The 26,201-nt window shown below is 34.1% G+C and overlaps 1 protein-coding gene across 1 annotated transcript in view; it reads left to right on the forward strand.

Moving 5' to 3' along the window:
• The window catches only part of STXBP5L (syntaxin binding protein 5L), a 430,479-nt gene that overhangs the window by 103,996 nt on the left and 300,282 nt on the right, over positions 1–26,201 (forward strand). Inside the window, exon 3 of the mRNA XM_051990611.1 lies at positions 3,911–4,008. Coding sequence (XP_051846571.1) covers positions 3,911–4,008 — 98 coding nt within the window. The remainder of the gene's footprint in view (positions 1–3,910; positions 4,009–26,201) is intronic.

A 26,201-nucleotide genomic window follows, 5' to 3' on the forward strand; every position in this document is an offset into this window, starting at 1 on the left:
TGGGCCAAATCTGATGAGAGTTAGATTCACACAATATTCATCACCTTCCCCTTTTTCCCTCAATTATAGTATGTTTTCTTTGCCTCCTTCTGAGATTGAATTACTCACATTTTACCTCCAGTTCTCCCTTTTTTCCTGTTATAATCCCCTTTCCATTTCTAGTTAATTTTTATATTATAACAGTAAAATCAGATTATACATGTACTCTCAATGTATACCCATAACAGAAATACAGTTCTCAAGAGGTTTAAAAAAAATTTTTTTTTTTTTTTTACCTTTTTATGCTTCACTTGAGTTTTATATTTGGAGGTCAAATTTTTTGTTTAGCTCTGGTCTTTTCATCAAAAATAAATGGAACTCACCAGTTTCATTGAATGTCCATCTTCTTCCCTGAAAGAAAATGCTCATTTTAGCAAGATAATGTATTCTTGGCTGCATTCCAAGTTCCTTCACTTTAAAAATATCAGATCCCAGTCCCTTCCATCCTTTAAAGTGGAAGCTGCTAGGTCCTAAGTAATCCTTATTGTGGCTCCTCAGTATTTGATTTTTTTCTTTCTGGCTGCTTGTAATATTTTTTCCTTGGTCTGATAGTTCTGAAATTTAGCCACAGTATTCTTTGGGATTTTAATTTTGGGGTCTCTTTCAGGAGGTGTTTTGACAAATTCTTTCAGTGGTCATTTTACCTTCTGTTTCAATGATATCTTGGCAGTTCTCTTTGATGATTTCCTGAAAGATAGTGTCTAGGCTCCTTTTTTATCATGTATTTCAGGGAGTCCAATAATCCTTAGATTGTCTCTCAGATCTATTTTCCAGGTCGGTTGTTTTCCCAATTAAGTATTTTATTTTTTTTTCTATTTTTTTTTATTTATTATTATTATTTTTTTTTGGTTTTGCTTGACTGATTCTTGTTGTCTAATTGAGTCATTCATTTCCATTTGTTCAATTCTGAATTTTAGTGACTTATTTTCTTTCTTTACTTTATTTATTTATTTATTTTTACTTCTTTTTGTTTTTGTCCAATTGAGTTTTTTAAAGAGTTGTTTTGTTCTATGGAATTTTTTTCCATTTCACAAATTCTGTTTTTTAAGGAGTTATTTTCTTTTTCCATTTCACAAATTCTGTTTTTTAAGGAGTTATTTTCTTTTTCTGTTTCACAAATTCTGTTTTTCTGGGAGTTGCTTTCTTTTTCCATTTCATTAAATTTATACATTATATGCTTTTCCTATTTCACTAAGTCTATTTTGTAGTAAATTTTCTTCAGATAGCTTCACTGTTGCCTTTTCCAGACCCTCTTGCCAATTTTTCATTTCCTTTCCCCATTTTTCTTCTAGCTCTCTTTTAAGATCCTTTTTAATGTTTTCTAGGAAAGTCTTGTATGGGGACCAGGTTATATCACCTTTTGGGGCTTCAACTGAAGACAATCTGCCGTTAGTCTCCTCAGTGTTTGAAATCCATTCTTCTCTCTCTCCATAAAGCTCTTGATTGTTAGTGTCCTCTTTATGTTTTTACTCATTTTTTTTAAATGTTAAGGTCTGCCTTTAGGGCAGGAGAGGTTTTCCAAGCAGCAACTATACTGAGTCAATGCTGATTCACTCCTGGTGCTGGGTGGGCATGGCCAGGTTTCATGAAATTCTGGAGTTCTGAGGTTCACTATTGATCTTTTGTGTTTGTGTTGGGTGTTTTATAACTTCTTTGCTGATCTACTAGCTTGCTACTGGGCCAACACTGCTGGATATTCCTGTGCATTCCTCCCTGTAGATTGTCTGCCACGTGGAGTAAGCAACACAGTAGGACTCTGCATTGTCTGCGCTGTTATTTGTGGTCAGCTATTTGTATTAGGCTGCCTCCCTCTAATTTCCAATTGAAACAGATCTTTTCTGGTCTGTTTCCTTCTTTAGATTCTCTGCCACACAGAATCTGCACCACCACACTGAGATTGCACTGACCTGGGACTCTAAGCTGTCTGCACTAGTGTTTGTACTCAGTTGGTTGCCCCTGGCTGCCTCCCTCCCATTTCCAATTGAAACAGACCTTTTCTGGCAATCTTTAAAATTATCTTCTGCTGATAATTTGTTGCACTCCCAATATTTGTGAGTTCTTCTGGTCCCAAGTTAATTCTGAGGTTAGATTTCATAATTATTGTCACAATTGTGAGAAGGTCAGAGAGAAATGTGTGTCATCTCTGCCATCTTGGCTCTACCTCCGGAAGTCCTATCATGTTATTTTAATAAATACTATTGTTTTGAGTTAATTTTGACTACTGGCCCACCCTTCATGGGAAAAACAAAACAAAAGACTGCAGTTGTATAAGTTCTAACTGTAGAAATGCAGATCCTCAAAAGACACCCCTAGAACTTGAGGTAATAACTATCTCTCTGAGTACCCCAAGTAACAGTAAAAGTTAGGAGAATAATCTAGAGAAGATGCTATTTAAAATCTGCATGTTTGAATCTTTCAGTTTTCATGTGAATATTTGACATTATATTAAGAGAGTTTCAATTCATGTGGTCCCATAAAAGAATTTGCCATCCAAGAAGTGTTGGTCCAATATTTCATTTATTTATTATTAATTTTATATCATATACTTTTTTGCCTAGAATTCAAGTGATAAAAACATTATTAAAATACCTAATAGAGGTAGCACCAAAATTAAAAACTAACACTAAAATATTCATAGTTAGTACCTAATATTGGCAAATCAGCAAGAATTTAAGACACCTGTTTTCAAGGTATATACTTTCTTCTAGGGGAGACAACATGAAAATATCCATTTACATATAAGATCTGTACAGAGCAAATGAAAAGCAATATGGAATGGAATGGGAAGGTACCAGGAGCCTGGAAAGGCCTCCTTCAGAATATAGTTTTTGATTTAACTCTTGAAGGAACCCATAGAAACTAACAGGTTAAAGAGAGGAGACTGAGCATTCCAGAGAAGGAGGATGAAGAGGGAAGTCAGAGCAAAGACCTCAAAGTGAAAGATGGACTATTGGATTTGAACAATGACAGGGAGGCTAGCATAGATGAGTCAAACAGTGTATGGAGAGGAGTAAAGTGTAAAAATATGGTAGACTTAAGGAAGAGACAATGTTATAAAGAGCTGTAAATGCCAAATAGAGTGTGCCTCTGTAGTTCATTGAGCAAAGTATGACAGGATGATACCTGTGCTTTAGAAAAATAATCTTGGCAGTTTGAGTAGATGATGGATAAGAGGAGGGAGAGACTTGTGAGGAAGATAGGGATATGAGGACCTTAAAGTAGATAGTTTTCTAAATTTTAGAAAAAAAGATAAGATTTTGACAATATTGTAAATGATGGAAGAGACTTCAGAAGTCATAGTTCTTAGATTTAGAGTTAGAAGAGCCATTAGAGGCCAGCAAAACTGATTCTTTCATTTTAGAAATGAGATAGCTCAGAGAGGAAGTGTCTTGTCCAGTGTCAAACAGATAATAAGTGGCAAAGGTAGTATCTGATCAGGTTTAAACTTCATCACCTTTTCCACTGTACCATTAATTTGTAAGTTACTCCAGGTAAGTAAGTAAGGATAAAAGTATTTTATCCATGTTTGTTTCACCCTCACTGCAAACATATATCCCTAAACAGAGTAAGGACTTCATAGATATTAGGTTGAATGGAATTGTAATATTGAGTAGAATGATTTGTTTGGAGGATCAAATTGAGTAGATTGCTAGAGTTGAAGGAGAAAGGAATCATATAAAGGAGTATTGAAATATAATGTTGAAGAGTATGTCAGGATAATGAAGGGCTTTGTGTGTAAGGAATTTATATAATGTATAATCATGTAAATGATTGTAAAATCACACTAAAGATAATTCTGATTAAATTGCCTAAAGCATATATATATATTATTATTATAAATTAAACATTTATATTATTTTCTATCTTTCAGACAGTCCGGCATGGGTTTCCTTACCAGCCCACAGCTTTAGCCTTCGATCCAGTCCAGAAAATTTTGGCTATTGGGACAAGAACAGGTGCTATAAGAATGTATCCTTGCTCTTATGCTAATTCATAAGTATTTTTGTCATCAATTACAATTTCATAAACACTTGGGTAAGTGGAATTTTCCTTATAGCTATGGGTTCTTCATGAAAAAGAGGAAAAAGTTGTCTAATTCAAATTGTTCCTGTGTTGTTTTTATAATTTTCATTATTTATTGATTGAAGACGACAATTCAAGTATGGGTTAAAAAATGTAGTTATTATTTTTAGTAAGTGCATTTTTCTATAATGTGAAGGTTCAAAGACAACCTTAGTAATAAGGTAGACTTATTGTGTTCTTTTTAATAACCATGACAGATGATAAAAAAGAAAAATGAGATTCTAATCTACTCCTATTAGTAGAAACATGTTGAGGGGGGGAGAAAATAAAATATGGTAAGAGAATGAAGTGGTAGAAAGAAGTAGTAGTAATGGGAGAAAAGCAATGGAAGTAAGTTCTTTTTTTTTTAATAACTTTTTATTGACAGAACCCATGCCAAGGTATTTTTTTACAACATTATCCCTTGCACTCACTTCTGTTCCAATTTCCCCCCTTCCTCTCTCCACCCCCTCCCCGAGATGGCAAGCATGAAAGTAACTTCTTAAACCAATCTAACTTTTTACTTTAATTTCCATTGGTTAGTGATGATTAATACCTATTAACAACAAATGATTAAAATAAAATCTATATCCAAGAATATTTCAAAATGGTTATTATAGTTTACTTTGCTTTTGTCCTTTAAATATTGATTTAGAAAATTAAAGATCATCTTGGAAACTGAACATTGAAATGTTATGTGTTGACTTAATGTTACAATTATTTCCATAAGTACATTTATTAAATACACAATCATATGTATTTTATGTTAGGCATACACAGAACAAGGCATTGTGATATTGGGTCAAAGGCAACAGTGGAAAGGTGATCAAACAAGATACAGGGAAAGTACTGGAGGAGCAGGACAAACACTGGTTTCTGAACTGCCATGAGTCAAAGGCAAGTAAACTCAGAAATGGAGAGTACATAAATACTATAGGGCTAAACCAGATGGGATTTCCAAAGCCCATGCTTACTGGTAAAGAGAATCACAAACAATTGGCTGGCTCCTTAGTGAAATACATTCATTGTTGGGAAGCAGATAAAATGCATTCTCCTGACAATATCATGGAATCATTGAATTGTGTGGTTGGAAGGGACTTCAGAAGTCATAGTTCTTAGATTTAGAGTTAGAAGACCCATTAGAGGCCAGCAAAACTGATTCTTTCATTTTAGAAATGAGATAGCTCAGAGAGGAAGTGTCTTGTCCAGTGTCAAACAGATAATAAATGGCAAAGGCAGTATCTGATCAGGTTTAAACTTCATTGCCTTTTCCACTGTACCATTAATTTGTAAGTTACTCCAGGTAAGTAAGTAAGGATAAAAGTATTTTATCCATGTTTGTTTCACCCTCACTGCAAACATATATCCCTAAACAGAGTAAGGACTTCATAGATATTAGGTTGAATGGAATTGTAATATTGAGTAGAATGATTTGTTTGGAGGATCAAATTGAATAGATTGCTAGAGTTGAAGGAGAAAGGAATCATATAAAAGAGTAGTGAAATATAATGTTGAAGAGGTATGTTGGGATAATGAAGGGCTTTGTGTGTAAGGAATTTATTCTATAAACCACTGAAGATTTTTGAGTTGGGAAGTGACAAGCATAAAATAGAGCTTTAGGAAGATTTCTCTGTATCATGAATCAAGCTATTTTCCTTCTGAGAAATATAAACAAAATCATTTTGAATTTTTATAGAGCCAGTAGTATAAGAGTGCTTGGTTAATTCTTGAAACTTTTAGTTGGATGCATCCAGGTGGAACTGATAGCCAGTGATCTCTAATTGAGGTTGGCATCCTTGATCAGCAAATTTAGTGATTAGCTTGGTAAGAGAGCATGGTATAGAGGAGAAAGCACAAAACTAGAAGTTATAAATGGGGGTTTTGGCCTAGATTATGCATTTAGGGGAATATCTCAGAACCTCTTTGAGCATCTTCACTTCTTTCATCTTCTCTTTCTTTCATTTTGATGTGTATTTTCCTTTCCTCACATGATTATCATTAAGATCCAAAATCATTCTGCCTCTCATTGATTGGCCAGCAATATATCACAGGCCAAACCTACTTGGTCATTATTTGGCTCCTGATTATTTAAGAGTGAATGTAAATAACAATTGTTTCTGTTTTATCCGTGTGTGTGTGTGTGTGTGTGTGTGTGTGTGTGTGTGTGTGTGTGTGTGTGTGTGTGTGTGTGTGTGTGTGTGTGTTTGAATTTGACTAGGTAAAAAAATACTGTTCTTAGCTTCATTTATCACCTAGCTTAAATTGCTAATAATGCATTGCTTCAGTCAAACTGAGACCTATTAAAGATCTTAGCTTAAAAAGACCAAGGCAAAAAAAAATAAAATAAAATAAAATTTAAAAAAAAAAAAAAAAAAAAAAAAAGACCAAGGCCTCCCACTGCATGGAAAGCCATCTTGAGTGTTAAGATCTCTAATGGCCTGTTGACAATATATAAGTATAAATCCAAGCTTTTAGGAGAAATCCAGAAGAAACAAAGTTTGCAGAACAGAAGAAAAAAATTTAGAAAGCAGTATAAGAAAAATGGAAACAGGAAGCCAAAAAGAACCTTTTGGAAGCCACCAAAAATATTTTATATACATGAGTCCCTCCCCAGAGACATAAACAGACTAAAAGATGGCAAGTAACAACTGAAGCATCAAATGGAAAGGTAATATTTACAGTGGACATTTGTTCTGCCAGACTTGTTTCTTGCCAAGAGTTACTGGCATAGCCCCCATCATACCCTCATGAAAAAATTTACAGGAATAAATGCCATTGATGGTAATCTATTTCCTATTTGATGCCGAGAAAAGGAAAAAAGAAAACAATTATATATGAGTCCTTTGTTCCTGTGTGGAATTTATATTTGGATTCCTATAATAAGAAGCTATAGAGTAATCTTTAGCATGCAGTTTTGGGGGAAAGAGGTAGAAAGTTAACAAAACTGTTAGAGTGCTTATTATATTAGGTGCTACTGAATACTATAAAAAGAAAGGGGAAATTAAAAGATGATTTCAGTTCTGAAAGAATTTATATTAAAATAAAGGAAAAATTTAGAAAAAAGAAAACTAAGATATTACAAAGCAACATGTAAATTAGTACATATTTTTAAAGTACCAAATAGAATAAATCCATAGGAGTTACATATTATGAGTGACTTAAGCAAACAGGTTTAGTGAAGAAATACATGAGAAAGATACATGTTTTAAGACAGATTTAAAAGGATGGAGAGTATCTGGGTTAATAGAAAAGATTAGGGATGGGAGTTTTAATGAAGGAAAAAAAAATTGTTTGGAGGCATCAAGCAAATCATATGTTTATTAACTGTTGCTTTCTCATTATAATAGGACAGAATTTCACCATTTAAGAGTTGCTCTCACTGACCATTTAGTTCAACTAGTATCTGAAAAAGAATACCTATTACAACATACTAAAAGAATGAATGAGAAAGAATCTGCTTCTTTTCAAGGCACACCATTTCAATTTTAGATCATTTGAATTGTTAGGAAGTTTTTCCTTAAATGAAACTTAAATTTATTTATTTTTTTAACAATTCCATATTGTTCATCATTTGTGGTTCTGTTTACTTGGGCTAAGTTAAGCAAATCTTTTCTTTCTTATACCCAACAGCCTTTCAAATACTTGATAATAATTTTCATGTCCCCTAATTGCAAGTCTTCTCTTTTGTAGATTATCTTCATCTGATTTTCACATGCCATAAACTCTGGACCCTTTATCATCCTGGTTGTCCTCTTTTTTGATATACTTTATCAAACTCCTGCCTAAAAAATAGCAAATATAAAGGGATAAAGTGGTATCCCTAAGGCAGAAGGCATTGGAACTCTTGAATATTATTGTTCCTGTGTGTCATGCCTCTCTTAATGCAGCTCAAATTTACATTAGTCTTGAATATCATGATGGTGTCCAAGGATGCAACATGCACTTGCAATATACTTTTTTTTCTCTACTGCCAAGCATTGTCTTGGAACATTGATTTTTCCCTTCAGGTTTGAAACTGCAATGACTTCCTGCTTACTTAACAAGGTTCTTTAAACTTAGAATACTTTTTTTTATTATTATTTATTATTTTTAATAACTTTTTATTGATAGAATGTATGCCAGGGTAATTTTTTACAGCATTATCCCTTGCATTCACTTCTATTCCGATTTTTCCCCTCCCTCCCTCCACCCCTTCCCCCAGATGGCAAGCAGTCCTTTACATGTTGAATGGGTTGCAGTATATCCTAGATACAATATATGTGTGCAAAACCGAACAGTTTTCTTGTTGCACAGGGAGAATTGAATTCAGAAGGTATAAACAACCTGGAAAGAAAAACAAAAATGCAAGCAGTTTATATTCATTTCCCAGTGTTCTTTCTCTGGGTGTAGCTGCTTCTGTACATCTTTGATCAATTAAGGCTCTCTTTATTGAAGAGATCCACTTCCATCAGAATACATCCTCAAACAGTATCGTTGTTGAGGTATATAATGATCTCCTGGTTCTGCTCATTTCACTAAGCATCAGTTCATGTAAGTCTTGCCAGTCTTCTCTGTATTCATCCTGCTGGTCATTCCTTACAGAACAATAATATTCCATAACATAAACCTAGAATACTTTTAGCAGAAAGGCTACAGGGTTCCCTTTTCTCTAACCTCATTTTACTATGCTATGATCATAGACTAACTGTTAGGTATCCAAACAAAATTCACTATAAAACACTATAGGAAAACATACAAATGGGAGGCAACAACATTAATAACAAATGAAAAACACTTATTTCGTAGTTTATGAAGATTCTTACTGCTTAATTGGTGCCCTGTCAGCTACAGGACATTTGCTACTCTTCATAGCTCTATCCTGGCTAATATTCTTCCTCTCAGTCAAAGCCTCACTTTTAACTTAGTTTGAGGTTCATTGATGTGGACTTTGTTCAGTAGACTAACCATTTTCAACTCTCTGAAGTCTATTTCTTAGCTATGTCTTAATCTGGCACATGGAAATTAGAAGCTTCTGTTATTTAATTCTTTAGTTCAGTCATATTGGGTCACTTCATTCTCAGTCCATTTATTAAAGCTTAGAAAAGTCTGTCTTGCATTTCTAAATCTTTACCTCCTTTCTGGCCTCTTTCATATACTTTAGAGATTCATGTAATGATTCTTCTGTAAGATCCTATACTATGTAAGTGGAAGTCACCTCTTCCACTTATGGCTTTGGGACAGCCACTGAAGCTGCATGCTTTCATTCCCTAGCTTCTTTCTGTACATTAATTTATTCTTATAGTTGTATTCCTGGGATATATCCTAGTCACTGCTATTTGCTGAATTAAACTGACAGACACACTCAAGGACCACCAAAGGCTGTTCACCTTTCTCTTGTCTCTAACTAGAGAATCTAATCAGTCCCCTTTCTCGGAGTCCTGTATTACTTATTCTCATTATGGCCACAGAGGTAGATCTTTTAGAACTGTTTGTGAAGTATGTAAGAAGAGCCATTCTCCATGGGTGAATGGTCAAAGCTTATAAAAAGGTAGGTTCAAAAGAAGCAATATAAACTATTAACAACATTTTAAAAATATTCAATTACATATAATGAAAATATATGTAAATTAACTTTGAAACTCTGTCATACTCATCAGAATGGCAGAGATGACAAAAAAATGAATCTAACAATTGTATGTAGGACCTATGGTAGGACAGAGACAGGATTGTAAAGTTGATAGGACTATCCCATCCAAAGTCAGCACGTAGTACAAAGGCTATGTCCTTTGTACTATGCCCTATGCCTAGCAAAACTATTATTATTCATACACCACAAAGAGGACAAAGACAGAGAAGAAAAACTCACATGTACAAATATATTTATAGCAGAATCTAATTATGACAGACAACTGGATAAAAGTGGTACCCATCAGCTGAAGATCAGGCAAACACATTTTATTTGAATGCAATGGATTGTTATTGCATTGTAAGAAATGACAAAAGCAATTGATTCAGAGAAACATGCAAGGGTTTTTTAAAACTGATATAGAGTAAACTTATACTATGACTACAATGATGTGAATAAAAAACAAATTTGAAAGACTTAAGGATTCTGATTAATTAATGCAGTGACCAGCCATGACTCCAGAAGCCTGATGGAGTGGACTTATGTTGAAATATGCTTCCCTCATATGCAGAAAGATAATAAAGAAGAGAGACAGAATGAGGCATGCATTTTCAGATGTGACCAAACGATGAATTAGTTTGCTTGACTTAACATTGTTGACAAGACAGCTAGGTGCCAAAATGGAAAGTGTGCTACACATAGAATCAGAAAGAGTTGAGTTCAAATCCTGCTTGAGACAATTACTAGCTATGTGACCCAGGCCAAGTTACTCAACTTTTTCTGCCTCACCCTTTCATCTGTAAAATAGGATAATGGCGCTTAACTTAAGGATCATTGTGAATATAAAATGAAATAATGTTCACAAATGACTTTGCAAACTTTAAAGCACTATATAATGCTAGTGACTGTAAGAGAGTACACTTTCCTTCAGAGGACAGAGGGAAAATTGTGGGAGGGATTTGGTATGTAATGATAGTGATACAAAAAAGAGGAGCAAAGAAAGAAGAGAACATCAATGAAATATTTTTGTAAAAATAGAAAAGAATGAAGTTCAGAAGGGAACACAGAGAAACAGGTTAATGTTGGTTCTTTTGTGTTAAGTTTAATGTGTACTTAAAAAAACCAAGTTGAACATTAACAAAAATTTACCATTTCATATACAATCTCAATGTTTCTAGTTTTTAATATTAATATTTTTGTATTTTAACATTAAGTTCATAATTTTAAGAAAGATTTTTTTCAATGCATGCTATGGAAACATCTCAGTTTCTGAAATTAGGAGACCCTTAGTTTGAATCTTGGCTATTATTCATTGTGAGACCCTGGGCTACTCAGTTCAGCTGCTCTATTCCTTAGTCTCCTAATCTGTGAAATGTGGATAATGATACAAATACTATCTGTTTATTAGAATTGTTTGAAGAAAGTTCTTTATAACATTTACAATGATTTTTTTTTAAAGCCCTGCATCTGAATATTCTTCTCATACTTGAAAATGCCCTTAGGCCCCATTCCTTCTAACTCATATTTTTTTTATTATAAGATCTGAAAGTCTTCAGAAAAAGTCTCAACATGAAGATAATGTTGACTTTCAAAATGTAGATTTTATACTCCTAATTCTACAAATATTCATATAATAGGCAGAGGCAAATGGAATGAAATGATATTTTGAATAGTCCATCTCCTTGTATAATTTTATATTTTTGAATTCAGGTTAAAATGAACCTTAATAATGGCCTTGAAAAAGGGAAAGGAATCTCCAAAGGGCAAAGATGTGATCTGAAGAATGTGAGTGGAAGGTGAGAGGTACAAGTTACCTCTTTTCCGGTGTGGCAGTAGAAATGTGTTCATATGAACCCAAATCTTTTTTTTTTTTTTTTTTAGCTGGCTGAATCACCTCTTCCCTGTGGTGAGCTTTTTCTTCTCAAAAAGCAGCCAGGTGATAAAAGTTCAGATCTTTTATTATCCCAATATAGCCCGGTTAGCTTAGAGGCCTATCTTTCTGCTTGGTTCCAAGAGCTCTCTCCGAATGTCACCAAATCCAAAGGTCTGGTCCTTCAGCCTCTGCCTCTGCTTTCTTCAGCCTCCAGCCAGCTCCAACTCTTCATGTCATTCCGCTGAAATCTTGACTTGTAGCGTCTTCACTCTGAAGAACTCTCCGACTAGCCCATTGGCCTATTTATGCTCCTTCCAGAGAGAGGGATTATGGGTAGTTCTACTTAGTACCTTGTTTCAGGTTCTGCCCAAAACATCTTCTTGTAAGATTAGATCAACTCTAATTAGTTAGCAGTTAGTAAGGATTCCAACATCTCCCCCTTTCTTTTGTTTTAAAACATAGGGGGTTTCTGAGGGGGTACACATAAATCCATCAATATGGGCCAGAACTTTGTAACAGATATACATGGTATACATAAATCCATCAATATGGGAGGCATTATACATAATTTACATAAGTACATAGCAATATAACACAGGCTAGTAGTAATGTAACAACATGAATCAACCTAAAAATTTACACATGTCCATAAGTCCTAGAAACAGTCCAATAGGATTCCATTGTCCATTAGTTCATGTGCCAGGAATCCAATAGTTCCTGTAAGCCCTGAAGTACTGCAAAAGTCTCATCAACAATTTTTCATCTCAGGGAACCCAATGATTCTTGCTGGTTTTTCAAGAAGTAAAACAGTTTCATCTTGTGTTAGGAAATCCAATGATTCCTGAAGCTTTTAAAAGTCTTTTTAACAGTTTCATAGTCAGCCATCTGATTCTTTCTCCATCTGTGGAAATATAAGCAGATCCTCTTCCCCAAGCAGTTAATCTAATTCCCTTCTATTTACCAAATTTGGGATTTCTCCTCATCATCTGGTAATTACATTGGAGCTGTTTGCACTGGATACTGCCTTGTTGTCTTAAAAGGTCTGTTTCTTCCCAACTGTAATCCTGATAGCTTTTCTGTTGGTTGATGACATCAGAATCCTGAATTTCTAAAGTCTCTCTGGGTGTAACCTCAGCTGCTATCATGCCCCACCTGTCCTTTGTTGATACTTTGGAGCTGGGCCCTGCCTCTCATTCTTCTGGGTCAATATACATTTAGAGGCCCAATGAAAGCCTCGGTTACATTTTGGACATGGGGTTTTGGGTTTTCTCTCACCCTGTCTTCTCACTCTATCTCCATATCTACAATGAGCTCTCAAATGTCCAATTTTTCCGCACTGAAAACATCGACGAGTTTCTCTAGAATTCCTCTGCCAAGAAGGACCTTGTCTTTCCATGTTCATCATAGTCTGGGCATAATAAGCATTTGTGCCCACTGTGGCACAGCGTCTAATGATTTCTTCTAAAGGAGCATTTTTGTCTAGCCCCCATATAATTCTCTTGCAAATCTCATTGGCATTTTCCTTAGCCAAATGTCTAGTCATTATTTCTGTTGCTGCATTGTCTCCAATGGTTCTTATTACAGCTGTTTGTAAACGTCCCACAAAATCTGCAAAAGGTTCATTGGGACCTTGCTCTATTTTTGTGAAAACATTATTTCCATCTTTCTGTCCAGGAAGAGAATTCCAAGCTTTTATTGCAGCCTTAGAAATTTGCTCATACGCTGTTATGGGATAATAAATCTGTTCTGAACTCTCTGAATACTGACCTTGACCAGCTAGTTGGTCAAAAGCAACTTGTACAATAGCTCCTGTTTGCCTATTGTGTTGGGCTTGAATCCTACATAATTCATGAAACTCTGAAAGCCACAATAAATTTTGTCCTGGTTCAAGACATGTTTTAGTGATGGATTTCCAGTCATTCGGGGTTAAGATTTCATAAGACAAATTATCTAGTAACATCTTCACATAAGATGATGTAGCCCCATAAAGAGTGCAACCCTTTTTCAAATCTTTAATTTTTCCCAAATTAAAAGGAGTGTATTTTCTCTCTTTTTGACCTGAGGAGTTGAGCTCTTCAATCACAGGATATGCATTTATAAAATCAGATATATCTTCTCCTTCATTTTTTGCTTTAATTAATGCTTTTTCTAATCTCGTCAAATTCTGCTTTACAGGAGAAGCTGACTGTGTTTCTGACTCTCTCCCTCCCCCTTGTTCCACCCATGAAGGGTTAATTGCGGGGGGAGGGTCATGAGATGTGGAATCACCTAATTCCTCCTGCTGTGAAGTATCATACTCAGAATTGTAATTAACTCCATTCTCATTTGATTCGTCCTCCTTTTCACCTAGTAAAGTTGGCAATTCTTCCTCCTGTACTTTCCTTTTCATCATTCTATCACTTAAATAACTTCTTATAGCCAATTGTATTACATTATATGTATTAATTATTGAGTTAGGCCCATTTTTATCATAGAATTGACAAAGATCCTCTCCAACCAATTTCCATTCATTTAGATCTAATTCCTTATCAAGAGAGAAACAAGGACATATGTCCTTTACAGTTTGTAAAAGTTCAGTGATTTGCTGTAAACTTATAATTAAACCTTGGCTTTCCATAATTTTGACAATGCTCTCTAAACATTTTCCTTGAACAGAAACAGGCTGTTTTCTAAATATCTGTCCCATCTTAGCTGAAATCCTACTTTAACTCTTTTAACAAAATTTCTTTGTTGCACTCACCCTAATTTCTGGGTCAGGATCAGAGGCTTTTCCACTGGAATCAGGATCGTAGCTTTTCCACTGAAATCCACTGAGGGGTCTGTCAGTCCCTGTTCGCCCCACGTTGGGCGCCAAAATGTGGTGAGCTTTTTATAGCCCGGTTAGCTTAGAGGCCTATCTCTCTGCTTAGTTCCAAGAGCTCTCTCCAAATGTCTTTAAATCCAAAGGTCTGGTCCTTCAGCCTCTGCCTCTGCTTTCTTCAGCCTCCAGCCAGCTCCAGTCTTCATGTCATTCCGGTGAAATCTCGACTTGTAGCGTCTTCCTCTCCAGGACTCTCCGACTGGCCCATTGGCCTATTTATGCTCCTTCCAGAGAGAGGGATTATGGGTAGTTCTACTTAGTACCTTGTTTCAGGTTCTGCCCAAAACATCTTCTTGTAAGATTAGATCAACTCTAATTAGTTAGCAGTTAGTAAGGATTCCAACACTTCCCTTTTCCTATTATTTCCCTTCCTAACTCATTTTTCATCTACCAGAATAAGTAGATCCCTAAAACATAGAAATGAGAGAAATGCCTTGATTTGTAGTACTGTAGAAATGACTTTTGATGAAATAATACATATGTCTTGCAAAATGACATAGAGTTGAAAGTATTCCATGAAGAAGGCTTTAACAAGAATAATATTATAGAAGCAGTAGTTTTAAACCTTGAAAATAAGAAACTAAAATATCAGTCATTCAGATTCCATTTTTATAATGTTATATATAATGTAATAAGTAACACATTATATATAATTTTATAATATATAATTAAAATTATAAATCAGGGTTTGTTTTAGCAATAATTTATAATCCTGTTTTGTTGTTTAATATTAAATTAATCCATAGATGTTCAAGTAAGCTACAGCTTACAAATAGTATCGATTCATTTTTATCTAGTTGTGTAAAGAGCAGGTTGTTTAGTTGTTTTGGGAGGCTGGAAAATCGTACAAGACTGTTTTGGAAAAAAATTAATGACTGTTAAGGGATACTCAGCTCTATCATCATCATCATTAAAAGCATTTATTAAATGCTATTGGTATCTGACATTTTACTAAGATGTTCTCTATGATGAAAGATATTGCTAACAATGCTGATCAAAACATATTTATGTAGCCATGACTGAAAATAGAAAGGTACAATCTGATGTTCTCTCTAGCACATAGTGAGCATGGATGCAGACTTTTTTGATTTGTGGGTGCAGCTTTTACTTGCAGAGTCTTTAAAGTTATGGTCTGTCCAAAGACTGCTGGAAAAAACACTCCATTCCTGATTGGTACAAGCCAGTCCCTCTGTGGCATTTATATTTCTTCCCAATCGTGCAACATCTTCTGAACCTTTTTTGTTTTCCGGTGAATCTGTGGAGTATTTATTTTGCTTCACATGTGCCATCTGCTTCAGCTGCTTAAATTTTCATTCATTCTAAAAGTGTAGAATGTCAGAGTTGAATGGGGCCTCAGAAATCATTCAGTTCTAATATATGCTTGATCATGAATCCCTCTGTGCCAATGCTGAGAAGTCTCTGGTTGAAAATTGCTGGTAGCATATTATCTTCTGAGGCAGATATTTGTACTTTTAGCCAACTCTAAGAAAAAATGTTTGTCTTTAAGTGGAACTGAAATCTACCTTTTTCCAACTTTACTTCTGGATCTTATGTTCTGAGAGTCAAATAATACCAATCACTCACCTCTCTCCTTTGAAAGCCCTTCAAATATCTGAAAATAACTTTTGCCTCCTTTGTAAATCTCTCTAGAAAAAAAAGTCTCTATTTTTTTCAGTTGATATTCATATAGCATGGTGTCCTCTCTCTAACTTTTATCATCCTGTGGATATGCCCCAGTTAGTCAGTGAATTCTTTAAAATCTGGTTCCTAGAAACAATACGGTAAACCAGATAGGATCATCCCTGAGCAGAGAACAAGAGAATCTTGATTTTCCTCACCGTGAATACTGTCTCTTCTTAGTACAGGCCATAATATCACTAACTTTTTTGATTGTCATGTCATATGTTAGGTCCAAATGGATTTCCAATCCATTAAAATCTCCAGATCTTTCTCACATAAAAGTTGAGGCCATATGTTCACTTTTCTGTGCTCATACAACTAATTTTTTGAACCTATCGATTCTACTTTTATTCTTTGCATATAATTAGCCTATAAGAATTGTTTTGAAAGCTATCATTTTGATACTGATAGTGTAGTTAACTTTCTAAATCAGATTATAGGTGATACGATTTTATTTTTTAATGTTAAGTGTATGCTGACATTATAGATGATTTGTTATTTTTGCTTTTGTATAGTGCCTTACATGTAGTAAGCTAGAGAAGTTGAATTAAATTGTTTATAAGTCTAAATAATATTTTTGTAGAATAACTGTGTAAAAAGTTACTTATGTTTAAACTGAATCTTCATGCCACATTGTTGCTTTATTCTAGCTGAAAGATAAGTAAGCATTCTTAGTTTTATTTTCTACTTCTTCATCAATTAGAACATTATTGGATATTATTTTCATGATAACATTTAGTTTAAAAATCATGTATGAATTGTTGACAAAATGTTTTGCTGTGTGAGTGGGCCTCTATACTATAGATCATTACAGAACTTTGGTTATTACATATCCTGCAGAAAATTTCTTAATTTTTATTTGGCTTATTTTATATGTATTTCATAATCATAATCATCATCATAAGAGAATATCTAAGTTTTGTGTTTTTATGCTATTTTTAGACTATTTAATTAAAATAAAAAAGTTATTGTTGATTGGTTAGCTGTTTTTGTTTGTTTATTTTAATTTATAATTATATTGAGGTTAGTTCTGTTCTGGACAAATGCTCTTCTCATGGTGGATTATTGATTTAAATGTCATATCAAATATATCACATTCATTTTTTATTGAAAGAGCTCTTCAGAAAGCATAGCATCAAAACATATTCTGACATCAGTTGCTTGATGCTGTGCTACGTCCCCAAATGTGACTCTATATTAACTATAGTTAGATATGCAGTGCAATACCACTTCATTTAATTAGTGATAGAGAAAGTCAGAACTATGTGGTACTATTTGATCTGAAAAAGTAATAATATGGTGAGATTATTCGCTCTGCCTGGAGGATCCCGGGTTCAGAGCTCACCTTAGATGTGTGCTCTGTGACTTTTGGCCAAGTCAGTGAGTTTCCTTGGGCCTCAGTTTCCTTTTTTGTAAACTTGGAAGTGAAACTAATGGCTTCCAAGATCTCTTCCAGCTTTCAATGTATGATCTTTTATTAGCACCAATTGTGGAATAGATATAGGATATTGATGAACTTCTTAATAAGGTAATAAAACCTTTTAAATAGCTTTTGGAGTCAGATTTCCTATGGTATTGAATACTTAAATAATTTCTGTATGTATGATATTCCCAACAATGTTACAACAAGTAACAATTTCTTGTTACTTAACATTCAGCAAAGCTAATTTCAATTACTCCACGTTGTGTGTTCTTTAAAAATATACCGAGAGAGATAGATATCTATATCTAAATCTATATCTATATCTGTTTTTATATTACCCTCATTTCCAATATTTTTTCTTTCCCTTCTCCAGAGAAACATCTCTTGTGAGAAAGAATAAAAAGTAAGAAAGAAAAAAAATATTACTTCAATAACACTAAACAAAACTCCAACCAATTCTGACTTCATATACAATGATTCACACTCACAATCTTGTAATATCCCATACCCACCTCTGTAATAGATGGAGGGACTTCATTTTTTCCAGGACCAAGTTTGACAACAGTTGGTTTGTTTTTGTGATTATTAATGTTTTTTTCCAATGAAATAGTTTTGATCAATTTGCATATTGTTTTCCTGCTAGTTATTACTTTAAATCTATCTTCTCATGCTTTTCTGAATTCTCTACACTCATCAATTTCTTTCCTTGAAGCAGTACTCCATGACATTCATGTGCCACAATTAAGTTCTCAATTTAAGAACATTAATTTTGTTTGTAATTCTTTGCTACCATAAAAATTGCTTCTATAAACACTTTGGTGAATAGGAGCCTGTTTCTTCCTTCTTTGATCTCCTTGGGTATATGTCCAGCAGTTGGATTTCTGAGTTATAGGATAAGAATATCTTAGTCACTTTTTTAAAAGTATAATTTCAAATTACATTTCAGAATGGTTGTGGCACAAATCACAGATCCATTATTTATATAGCACTCTCAAACTTTATTGGGATCTAGAAATACTAGATTGATCATGTTGCTAAATGGTGCAGTTTAAACTATGATAGTTTTAGTAATGGAAAGAAATGACAGCTTACTTTATTTGTCATAATTAACTTTCTTGTTGTCTCAAAAACATGATGTTGCTATTTTGGGAGTCATATGAACCTTTCCTCAATATTTGAATTGTTGAAAAAAGGCCAGGTAAATAGTTAGGATGGAATGAATATTTTTAAAGTGCCTGCTACATGCAAGCACTATGCAAAGTACATCACAAATATCATCTTATTGATTTAATTTGATTTTTAGTTAAGCACAGTCTTAAAGATCTCAGTAGATAGACTATCATATTTAATGACTTTCCTATTTTTCACACCTTTGAAAGAATAACTAACATTTAAAAAGTGAGCCATAGGTTAGTACTTTTCAGTGTAAACTTGAAATGATATTACTTAATATTCAATTATCTTGTTTGAAAAGCAGTTTTTCATTAATGATCTACTTGCATTCATTTCAAGTCAATAAACATTTTTAGTGCATATGATAATCCAGGTATTGTACTAGATACTATGGATATAAATGAAAAAGAAAGGCAGTCTCCACCCTCAAGAAGTTTACGGTCTAATGGGAAAAGACTACACACACAAAAAAAGGACGCTGTAAGGATGGGACACCACCTTGGGGATACCTTGTAGCACAGAGTTGAAGCACAGCAAAATTGAAGATACAAAGTGAAATGAACTGAAAAAATCCAGATTCTACTTTTTATAAAGGAAGGCTTTGGGGACAGTTTAGTGTTCCAACCCTGCCATCACAGTGGGGGGAAAGCTAAGGAGGGTGGGAAAAAGTTAAATGTCCAAATATTTCCTATTTATTATGCATGGCCTGTTTGTACATATCGTGGTCTCTCCCATTAGAATGTAAGTTCTGTGAGGGCAAGTATTGTCTTTTGCATCTTTCTGTATCCTTAAGATTTAGCACAGTGTCTGTAATATAGTAGGTTCTTATTATGCATATTTTCTGACTGAATATGGATTTAGCAGAATCCTCCTAAGAAATAATATTTGAATTCATGGGGCTATAATATGATTACCAAAGCAGAGAATGTATATAGATAAGAGGACTCTTGGCAGAGCCTTATGGGACATTTCTGGCTGGGTTTGGAAAGTAGAGGATGGTTCAACAAAGGACACTGAGGAAAAAACAGTTATATGAGGCAGGTAGAAGTAGAAGCATGGCCAGACTCCTGGCATTCTTGAAACTATGGTGATTCTCCTTCTAGCCCCTTATTTCAGCTCTACCCAGTGTTTTACACAACTAGTCAGCTGAACTATGAAATTACTTACATGGTAACTAACAATGCTGTGAGAAGTCCTTTCTTGAATTTCATTTCATTAACTTCCTGATTTAGTGATTTTGTATTTTATATCCTTCTTTTTTTGAAACTGTTCTAGGACCATGTCCTTGAAGCTCTTAAATACTTTATTTTTTTCATAATAATAGTATTTGACTTTTTTCTAATTACATGTAAAGATAATTTTCAACATTTATTTGTGTAAGATTTTTAGTTCCAAATTTTTTTCTCTTCTCCTTTAATACCTCTTTCTGTGACAGCAAGCAATTTGATATAGGTTATACTTGTACCATCATTTTAAACATATTTCCATATTTATCATACTGTAAAAGAAAAAATACACCAAAAGGAAAAAAAAATGAGAAAGAAAAACCAAACTCCCCAAAGGTGAAAATAGTATGCTTCAATTCACATTCATCTCTATAGTTCTCTCTCTGAATGCATATGGAATTTTTCATCTCAAATCTACTGGAATTATCTTGGATTACCCCATTGCTGAGAGGAGCTAAATCTATCATAGTTGTTCATCACAAAATCTTGCCATTGATGTGTACAGTGTTCTTCTAATTCTGCTTACTTCACTCAGTATCAGTTTGTCTTTCCAGGACAATTTCTGGAATTAGTCTGTTCATCATTTGTCATAGAACAATAATATTCCATTACATTCTTATACCATAATTTATTCAGCCATTCCCCAATTCATGGGCATTCACTAAATTTCCATTTTATATTCTTTTTATTCTTGTAATATGTGCTTTTAATCTTTAATTAATGATTTATTTGGATTTTATGGTTCTTGACTATTGAATTTTATAAAAGGAAAAAAAAACTCGAACTTTTTGGACTAAAACAAAGTAATGGTGCATAACAGAAGGCGATCCAGGAGGGAATACCACCATAAAAAGCCAGGGAAAAGAGTACATGCAGGAGAAAGACAGAGATAGACACCAGATTACAAGAAGTTAAGAAGTAAGGGCCAATCCAGATTACTCTTTCTGGTAATTTGATAGTGAAATGGAGTCAAGATATTTGGGGTGGCATGAGGAGATAGCATGACCAAGTGAAGACTTTTAAGGATATGTTTTATGTAGCAGTAAAAACTCCAGTAGGTGAAAGATTTCTATGGCAAATAATATCCTCAATTAACACTAACCCTAGCATATATTGGTGCTTCGTAAATGCTTACTGATTAACTTATAGTTACTAATGACCCTTGAAGAAGCTATCTTATTTTAGATAAAATCAGACCCCAGCATGGCCAGAACAGTAATGTATTGAAATAAGGAACTGTGAATTAGAAAGAACAATGTACAAAACACTTAGGGACTGTTTGACAAATTAAGTTCTCTGCAAAAATATGGATTAACAATATGTACTAGAAGCAGTCTATCATGTGGCAATAAGCAAGTTATTCACTAAGAACGATGAATAATAGATTGAAATGCCCAGATAGCAAATCAGATCTGAGGACCCTAGATTACTAATTGGGAGACCAAAACTCAGGGATCTGAGATGTTTCTCTGATGGTTTTAGGCAAAAGCAGAAACAGTGAGTTCAGGATTATTGACTTTGTTATTTAGCAGATCTTCATTCACATTTTGACAAGCAGTGACATATTGGAGTATGAACTTAATGTGTTTTTTATGCACTCCACAGAATTGAGTGGAGTGAAAATGTCATCTAAATTTCTGTTCCATAGTCTGAAATAGAATGATAAATAGCTATAGGTTTCTTAGCATTTTGAAAAACAGTTCATTGTTTGACTATAAAGCCAGATTTTTTACTTTATTGGGAATAGAAGAATGAGCTAATGAAACTTATAAGTAAGCACCAACCATGTAGTAATATATGATACTAATGCTATATTAATTCTATTGCTTTAAGAATACTTATATTTTAGTCAGATCACTAAACGACTTAGCACAGTGTCTTACACATAGTAGGCACATAATATTGTTCCTTTCCCTTGTGTCTCCCATCCTTATTCCCTAAAAAGTAAAAAAAAAAAAAAAAAAGACATTCTTTATTTCCCTCACTATGCTTTATAGTGGAACTAATGAGGAATGGATTGACTAGAATTAAGGGAAAAAAGATTTATTAAGAACATGGGTGACTTACCATTGAATATGAATATGTCCCTGAGAAGAGAATGTACACATCAATCAGATATTGTGCTATAACACGACAAAGTAAGATGGTGCTCATGCTCTAAAGTTAATATGCTTTTTAGTAATAGTCACAAAACAGAGGAACCTATTTGCTTTGGGTTCTAATATGTATTAATTCAAGTCAATCTTGTTGCAAAAAAAATTCCTTATAAAGTGGTAATATATATGACGCTATTGCTGATTTGTAATTACTCTTTCTATTCTGAAAATGGATTTTTCAATGGGAAAACTATTATTGATGTAACAGAATAATCTGTCAGAATTTTCATAAAAGGCACAAAACTTTATAAAATAAATAAATGAATGAATGAATACATAATTTATTAGCAAATAATATTTGTCTCCCTGAAGGACACAAAGTATTTTGCAGCTATGTTTAATTCATCCAAGCTATATTGCGCTAGGGGAAAGGGTAAAAAGTATTTAATCTCATTAATATTAAGAAAATTAAGGCATAAAGATGGGAGTTGTATTGCTCAAAGCAGAGTAACAAAGAATAGTGTTTTTCTTCTCATTAAAATGCTGAGGAAACTAAACTACAGCTTTGGCCTGATGGTGATTTTCTGGATATTTGGACAAAGATTTTATATCTGAAAATTGGGTTTGGGAAAGTCAGTGAGGAAACTAAAGTTCTTTGGCTTGTTCTGGAAGTTTGGTTTTAAAAAACCCTTTATTTTGAGATTCCAGGCAATTTTGAATATATGGTTTGAAAAACCTAGATTTCCTTCTTTTGTAACAATTTGCCTGCTAAAGTTATGTTGACTGTCTTAAATTTTTTTTTGTTTTGGTCTGGACCTGCTCCCAATATGGAAATTCCTTCTACCAGTGCAGGGAAGCACCTTGTCTATACCTTCTATGGGCACTGAGCAGTTAAGCAATTTATCTGAGCTCTCAATCAAGAACGTGTAGATAATATTAGCTACTGACTCTCCAAGGAAAAAAAAAAAGGACACATTTTTAAACTTAATCTGCAATATTACCTTTTCCCCCTCATCATTTTCTTATGTCCAAGTAATCAACAAAGCAATAAGTCAAGTCCTGATTTTTTCCTATGGGTCAGTACTCACCCTGAAGACTGAACAATTCCTACACTGGTTAAAGCATTAGCTACCTCTGCTTATCCATTGTATCAGGCTGCCTCTCTGTCATAAATTGTTAGAATTCAAGTGTATCATTAGAAGGGCAAATCTCACACATTTAATTAGTTTGATGTCACTCTCTTATGAGTTAGGCTAGGCACCAGAACTTACTCTCATACTTTCCAAAAGTCATTAAATAACTTTGATGACTACATCAGCCTGAACAGATGAGATGATCTCAAAATAAATTGATTTTCTTTTTTTCTTTAAAAGCTTTAAATCTTAAAAAAAATCTTTTGTGAGAATGAGTATTTGGATAAAAATTTAAGTTGTTTCACTGCTGGAAAAATATTGTCAGAAGGATTTACTGTGGTGTACTGAACAAATAAAAGAAACAGTAAAAAGAAAACCATTCAAAATAATTTGAAGAATACTGAAAAGAAACTGGATTAGCATAACATTGATACAAAATTAACAAAGTATTATTTTGGGGGAAAAACCCACTGTATCTTGAGTTTACAAATCAGGCAGAGAATAAAAAGTTAAATACATTTTTATCTACTTGATAAAGGCTGAAGAGGCTGAAAGTTAGGACTGGTTTTAAGCAAAAATATGGTGCAGATAAAATTTGTCTTTGACATCAATCCATTACCTTGCTCAGGACAGTCTTTTTTTGGTACCATTCTTTCCACATTTACTCCTTCTTGTAGTCTCTCTCTAGTTAATGTATTATGCTGATTTTTTTTGACACATTCAAGACTTTGATTATGATACTCCCCTATTCCACTGAAATTGACCTTCCTTATATTATATTCCTTCAAGTCTTCTCTGCCATATTAGGTGAGGGCTATCTCCAGTTATCCTGATCTATATCTTACCAGAGGATTCAGATGTCTCTAGAAAAGAAAATAATTATAGGTCCTCCTTCACTTAAATCCAATTCACTTGCACATTATAGCATAACCTCCATAAAGTCATGATTCTCTTTGAAAACAAAAGTCAAACAATACCCTCTGTGAATAGGAATAAGGAGTTGTCTCCTTCAGGATCTAGTTGGAACTGGTCATTTGGGCAACCCAGCTATTTTATTTTCTTCTTTCTCTTTCCTTCCCTCTATCTTCATAGGGTATTAAAACCTGATATCATACCCTTATCTACTGGTGCTCTGCTCAAAGGAATGCAAATTTTGATCTCTGAAATCTCTCAAGATATTCTCGGGTTTATGCACTCCAGCCATGCCTTAAACCCAAATCATCCTGGTTCTCATTGATTGAACAACCACAGGTCCCAGGCCAAGCCTAAGCTGGTCATTGTTAGGGCCCCTAATTGGCTCAGTGTGAATGTAAATAGTAATTGTTTCTGTTTAGGTCAGAAAACCTATGATTTTTTTAATTAGGTAAAAGAACTATGTCTCATTTCTTTCCTAGCCTTAATAACAGGTTGAACGTTGTCTCTGTCGATCTGAGACCTCTTAAAGACCTTAGCTTAAAAAGGCCAAGCTCTCCCACTGCATCCAGGGCTATCTCTGGTCATTTTGATCTATATATGGCCTCTGGACACAGATAGCTCTGGAAGGGAAAGTGAGGCAGGGAACCTTGCATAGCCCTTCCTCACTTAAATCCAATTCACTTGCATGTCATGGGTCACCTCCTTAATATCATGGTCCTCTTAAAGAACAAAGGACAAACAACAACTGCCAACTTAGTAATTATTAGCTATGATAAATAAATGTTTACTAATGTTCTTTTGATAGAAAATTGATATTGGGAGCCAACATGGTAGAGTGATGGGAAACAAAGTAGAAACAATACTCCCCTCCACAAACTCCTAATATATATAGGAAATGTACTAGAATGAGTATTGATGAGAAAAAAAAAATTTAAATCACAGTGATTTCTTTATTCAGTCTACTCAGCTTAAAAGAGATAGACTGGAAAGTCTGTGGCCAGTGGAAATGGTATTGGTCCAGAAAGTTGTTCACAAAGCATTCAATTTCTCAGAGAGAGCTCATATACAAATCTTTTTCCCGAAGTGCCACAGAGCCAGCAAAGTAATGATCTTAAGAGGTGAGAAGGTGAGCAGGGTTGGGATTAATCAAGACACAAATATAGAAAAAATTGCCTCCAAAACATCTACAAGCATTGCCTCAGAAGCAAACATAGCTTGTGCTCAACTCTCAAGTAGAATTCCTGGAAGAAATAAAGCAAGAACTGTTGGTGGGGTTGTGACCTGATTCAACCATTCTATAGAACAATTGGGAACTATGCCCAAAGAGCCATAAAACCACATATATCTTTTGACCTGTTGGGTCTATTTCTAAAAAGAGATAAAACAAAAAGGAAAAGTGTACAAAAACACTTACAGCAGCTCTTTTCTGATGGCAGAGATTTGGAAATTGATGTAATGCCCATCAACTGGAAAATGGCTCAACAATTTGTGGTATATGATTATGATGGACTACTATTATGCTATAAGAAATGATAAGTAGGATGTTTTCAGAAAATTTTGGAAAGAGTTACAGAAGTTAATGCAAAGTGTCATGTACTATATGCAGAGTAACAGCAATATTGTAAGATGATCAGCTGCAAATGACTTAAATATTATCATCAATAGTGATCTAGTACATCTCTGATGGACTTATGATGAAAAATGCTGTTGATCACCAGAAAAAGAACTGATGATGTCTGAATAGAAACTGGAGCATATTTAAAAAGAGAGAAAGAAATCAAGAATTTAAAAAATGAGAGTTTAAAAAAGTTTAAAAAAAAATAAATGGATGAGTACTTGAGGAAAAAGAAAGAAATGAGAATTGTGGAAGAAATAATTGAAAGGGAATTAACAGTTAGACACAAGAGCTACAAAACCTTATCCAAGCAAAAAACTCCTTAAAAATTAGAATGGACCAAATGGAAACTAGTGACTTCATGAAGCAATAAGAAATATTAAAGTCTAAAGGCTAAAAACATAGAAGAAAATATAAAGGAATCTCATAGCAAAAGCAATTGACTTAAAAAACATCTCTGGAGGAATGGGGGAGGGAATTAAGAATCAATGGACTATCTGA

Source organism: Antechinus flavipes, chromosome 3, assembly GCF_016432865.1.
Source record: "Antechinus flavipes isolate AdamAnt ecotype Samford, QLD, Australia chromosome 3, AdamAnt_v2, whole genome shotgun sequence".
NCBI lineage: Eukaryota > Metazoa > Chordata > Mammalia > Dasyuromorphia > Dasyuridae > Antechinus > Antechinus flavipes.